The sequence below is a fragment of the Galeopterus variegatus genome, unplaced genomic scaffold (assembly GCF_000696425.1).
Source record: "Galeopterus variegatus unplaced genomic scaffold, G_variegatus-3.0.2 Scaffold2355, whole genome shotgun sequence".
Lineage (NCBI taxonomy): Eukaryota > Metazoa > Chordata > Mammalia > Dermoptera > Cynocephalidae > Galeopterus > Galeopterus variegatus.
The window spans coordinates 274,773-279,288 of NW_007728466.1; the positions used below are offsets into that span (position 1 = coordinate 274,773).

At 55.0% G+C, this 4,516-nt stretch overlaps 1 protein-coding gene across 1 annotated transcript; it reads right to left on the bottom strand.

Annotated features, from left to right (window-relative positions):
* Positions 1-201: 201 nt before the first annotated feature.
* TSC22D3 (TSC22 domain family, member 3) lies at positions 202-4,006 on the bottom strand. Its single transcript, XM_008581433.1, has 3 exons — positions 3,660-4,006; positions 2,870-2,921; positions 202-1,719 (listed from the first exon to the last, which is right to left on the bottom strand). Exons 1-3 carry the CDS (start codon positions 3,779-3,781, stop codon positions 1,492-1,494), a joined length of 402 nt encoding a protein of 133 aa, XP_008579655.1. The 5' UTR covers positions 3,782-4,006; the 3' UTR covers positions 202-1,491.
* Positions 4,007-4,516: the final 510 nt, after the last annotated feature.

The window sequence follows — 4,516 nt, forward strand, 5'->3', positions numbered from 1 at the left end:
TGCTTCCTTAACCATACAGTGAGGGTGGAGAGCACATCCTTCATGCAGGTGTCGTGCAGACTACACAAGATCATGGATGTAGCATAGGCCTGGCGCTGAGGGGGTGTTCAATGAATGTTCAGTGAGTCAGAAAAACAGCTTGCCCCCACCAAGTGAGGGGCCTCTCCTGCCCAGTCTGTATATATTCAGTCAGACACCAAGTTTATTTTTAGAAAAAAAAGAGCAAAGTTTATTGAAACTTCAAGCTACATTTGAAAAATCAAAATCCAAATCCTGGAGACATACATCAGGATAAGGTGTCAGAAAGTGGAAAGTGTTCACTATCACAGAACCCCCTAGAGACAAGCTCCCTGGGTACATCCCCCAGGCCCCATGGGATCAAAGCCATTCCCTTGTCCCTCCTTCGTCAACAGTAGGACACCATCGTTCTGTTCACCCTAAAGTTTTCCACAAAAATCAAAAAACAAAAAAGTTTTCAAATGACACTATGAAGTACAAACTGATCTTCTCTCAACCCCATTCTATGTAGTCAGCACCAATGAATGGTGGGTTTGGCGTTCAAAAGAGGATTTCACATGTTTTCAGTGGACAGATGGGGAAAGGGCTGCAGCAGCAAGGCATCTGTGGCCACGCTCAGAGGCTGGCCCCTCTCCCTGCCTTTACTCTTGCTTAACCTAAAGGACAAACTGGATCAACTTGGTAAATGAACACAGTCAAAGGATTAGCCCTAAGAGATAAGGGACCAGTCAGTACTCCTAAAGCTGGTTAGGCCCTTCAACATGTAGGTGTATGTGGATACGTATACATTGCTACACTAAGATATAGATCTAGCCCTATGAGTGTATATACGCACTTATGGCTATATAGAAAAACTATGCCAACACTAACCAAACAGAACTTTGTAAGCGGTCATCCCAAAGCTGTGATCCCACACTGGGCTGTGCACAAAGCCATGCACTATACCATAGTAACCAGCAGAAGGCTGGCTCGGCTCAGTCTCTCCCATCCGTGCCCCTGGCCTTGGCGAGGCAGGAGAGAAGAGAGACGTTGCCTCTGCTTAAAACACAAGTTGCTTCTTCATAGGAACAGTTGCTGTTAGGTGAAACTGTTAAAGATGTCAATGGAAATGAAAAACAGACCCCCTATACTTTCTGGAGAAAACTGGCGTCCCATCTCAAGCTACCTCTCTCCTTTGCCAGTTGCAGCTAAGTTGCCCAGGCCCTGGGAGCCCCCAGGGTGCCATGGCATTAGAGGCTCACTGGCTTGGGGTTACTAGACCCCATGCAACTCAGCCTCCAGAGACTTGCTCTTTGTCAGGGGTCTGTCACTGGAGTGGACCCAGGTGGCCATGTCCTCGGGACATCTCTTGGCACCAGCTATGCTAGGTGTAAAGTTCTCCACGTGAGATGACGCTTGGGGAGCCAAAAACAAACTGGAAAAAACTAGGTAGAACAAATTTAGTGGCTCTGCCCACCCTGAGGACAGAGCCACTTACACTGCAGAACCACCAGGGGCCTTGGACTCTTCGGATTTGAGAGCTGGCTCTTCAGGGCTCAGACGGGACTGGAACTTCTCCAGCTGCTCTGGGCTTGCCAGGGTCTTCAAGAGGGTGTTCTCACGCTCCAGCTGGGAGTTCTTCTCCACCAGCTCTCGGATCTGCTCCTTCAGGACCTCCACCTCCTCTCTCACAGCATACATCAGATGATTCTTCACCAGATCCTGCCACAGAGGAAATCACAACAAAGCCTCTCGTTAGCCATCACGGTCCCTCTGCAGCACCTTTGCTTTGCCATCAACGTGCCTGTGCTGTTCTTGACTAATGTCACTGCCTTCCAGTCTTCCCTCAGCACGCCAGCCCTGCAGCCCAATTCCTCCTGTGCCTTCCTCTGAGGCACTTAAACCCTCATTCAGCACAACTGCATGATTGGGGCCATGCCAGAGTTGGGAGCCCAGCTTTGAACTAGATAGATCCCCCCCTAAGTTTCTAATGACTTTCAAAGCTGGCTGCTTAGGGACCTTTGGGGTGATACTTCCACTGGTTACCAGGGGCTTGCTATGCCCCCCTTTCCATATCAGGTCCTGCTGCTGGCTCAGATCCCAGGAGGGGGAAGCTGCAATGCACCCCGTACTGTTTGTCTGCTTTACAAATCTTCACCAGGAGAATAAAATTGGCTATTTTGGAATCTCCTCCCCTCCATATGACACAGCACACTGAATCGCAGCTGTCCTGCAGCCTGGCAAGCCAGGACACAAGACACTGTCTCTGGGGGAATGTACGGGTTGCTGCATCCTCTCTTAATTTGATGACTGCACTGGGGGCAGGGAACTGTGTCATTAGGCTCCAGGGCACAATTAAGAGGTTCTTAAGGGCTGGAAGCCCCAACCCTCTGCAGCCATTTTGGCTGCTCCTGAAGTATGACCTCTACCTGGTAGGGTGGGGTGCTTTGCTTTTTGCTTCCTGTTTCCTCCCGACTCCTGACCCCAGCCCAGGTGCTGCAGAGCACTGCAGTGAGGTTCATCCAATGAGCTCTGCCCCTTGCCAACTGAGGGATACAAACAAATGCAAGGGTCTGAGCTCCCTGCCCTGCAACTGGCCCAGGAGGGAGCCAGAGGCTGCCACAATGCTCTGGGATGGAGGAGGGAGGAAGCAAGGAGGGAGCCTAGCAAGGGCAGACTGTAAACGTCCTAAGACGTGTCACTCTAATCGACTCTACCTAAGGCTTCCAGGGGGAATAGCAAGCAGGCTGTCTGCTTCCTCGGGCTTCTGGCTAACGGCTTTTGCTTTTGCGGCCACCCCATCGGTCCTGCCCGGAGTTACATAAGCAACAGCTAAGTCTGGGGATGGAAATGACGCAGTGATGCCACTCACCATGGCCTGCTCGATCTTGTTGTCTAAGGCCACCACGCTGGCTCCGGAGGCACTGTCAAGACAAAAATCAGAGCGACCTGTTACCCACTCGATTCCCCTCTGAGTACCTGGCAGCGGTGGCCAAAGTCCTCCATCTGCCCCAGCTCTTCCTCTTTCTCGCCTCCCTGACCTAGAGTTCCGGGCAGTTTGTCCCCAGGTCCTTCCCTGGCCCTTGCTGGAAACTGCACCTCCCCACCCAGGCAGGTTCGGCTCCGCGCCGCCTCCACCCTGAGTTCTGAGCCGCCGAGCGGCGCGCCGGTCCAGGGGCACACAGGCCAGCGTGGCCTGCTTGGGCGATATGCAAACAATGGGGGCGCGCGGCCCAGGGAGTCCCCGGCCGCCGGCCCAGAAGGTCCCGGGCAAGCCTACCGGGCTCCGAAGCTAGCTAGGAATTCCTTCTCGGCTTGGAAGCTTCCGCCTTTTCCCAAACGGAGCACGGCTCGCAGCGGCCCCCTGCCCAGCTCTGCCCAGCCCTGCTGGCCGCCCCTCCGCCTCCGGCTGCCTCTGCGGCTGCAGCAGCTGGTTCTCACCGCGCAGCGGCCGCAGGGACGCTCCGACTGCGGATCCCAGAGCGGCGGTGACCCCCCCCCCCGCCTTCTTGCGTCCCCTACCCCCTCCCCTTCCCAGGATGCTGCACCGCGGGGAAGAGGGACCGGCGGCGGCGCACGGCTCGCTCGGAGATCCGGCTCGGACCCCAGCCACTGCCGGCGTCCCGGCTCGGCTCAGCCCGGGAGCTGAGGCCAGTGGTTACCTGTTATCCAGCTTAACGGAAACCACATCCCCTCCAAGCAGGGAAGAGAAGAAGGAGATGGAGAAATTATGCAGCTGATAGACCGCCACCTCCATGGGGGTCTGATACATTTCGGTGTTCATGGCTCGGGCTGCCGGGGAGCTCTGGCCACTCTGGACGGGCTGGGCGGCTGCTGGCGCGCTGCACCGGGCTGGGCTCCGTGCCGGAGTTCGGCCCTGGGGTTAGGAGGGGGGTGAAGGCTGCCGAGCGGACCCCAAACAGGCAGGCGCTCCAGCTGGAGTTGAAAGGAAGTGACTCGAGGGGTGTCACCTAGTGTGTCACAAACTCCACGGCCGCCAGTCCAACCCAGAAGCGGAGATATTTCGGCTCCTGCTTCTTTATATAGGAGGAGTCGGCTGCGTCACATGGCGTCAGAGGCCATGCAAATGAGTCCTGTACCGGCTTTGTGGCCCAGTTAAACCACATCCCCTCCTTGAACCTTAGTCTGGGACTGTAAACAGTTCAGCACTTTCTTGTGCTAATTGGCATCTCCAAAGAGGGCTCTGGAGATGGGTAAAAACCAAACTGGAGCTGATTTCTGGAGAAATAAGAAGTACAGATGCCTAACAGGAGGTAGAAAGCATTCAGTATAGGGGGGCTCTGGTTTTAAAAGCTCTCGTATGTCAGCCAGCATGCCCACATGGCTTTGCAATGCTCTCATATGTCACACTCCCTGGACACCCATCCTCACCTTCTTCCCACGGACTGCCCTCTCAGTCTCTCCCCTGCACACATACTTTTTCACCTGCATGTTCGCTTTCACGAACCCAGCTGTCCACTCACTCTGCCAGCTGGCCCGCCAGCCTGCCCAACCCCCC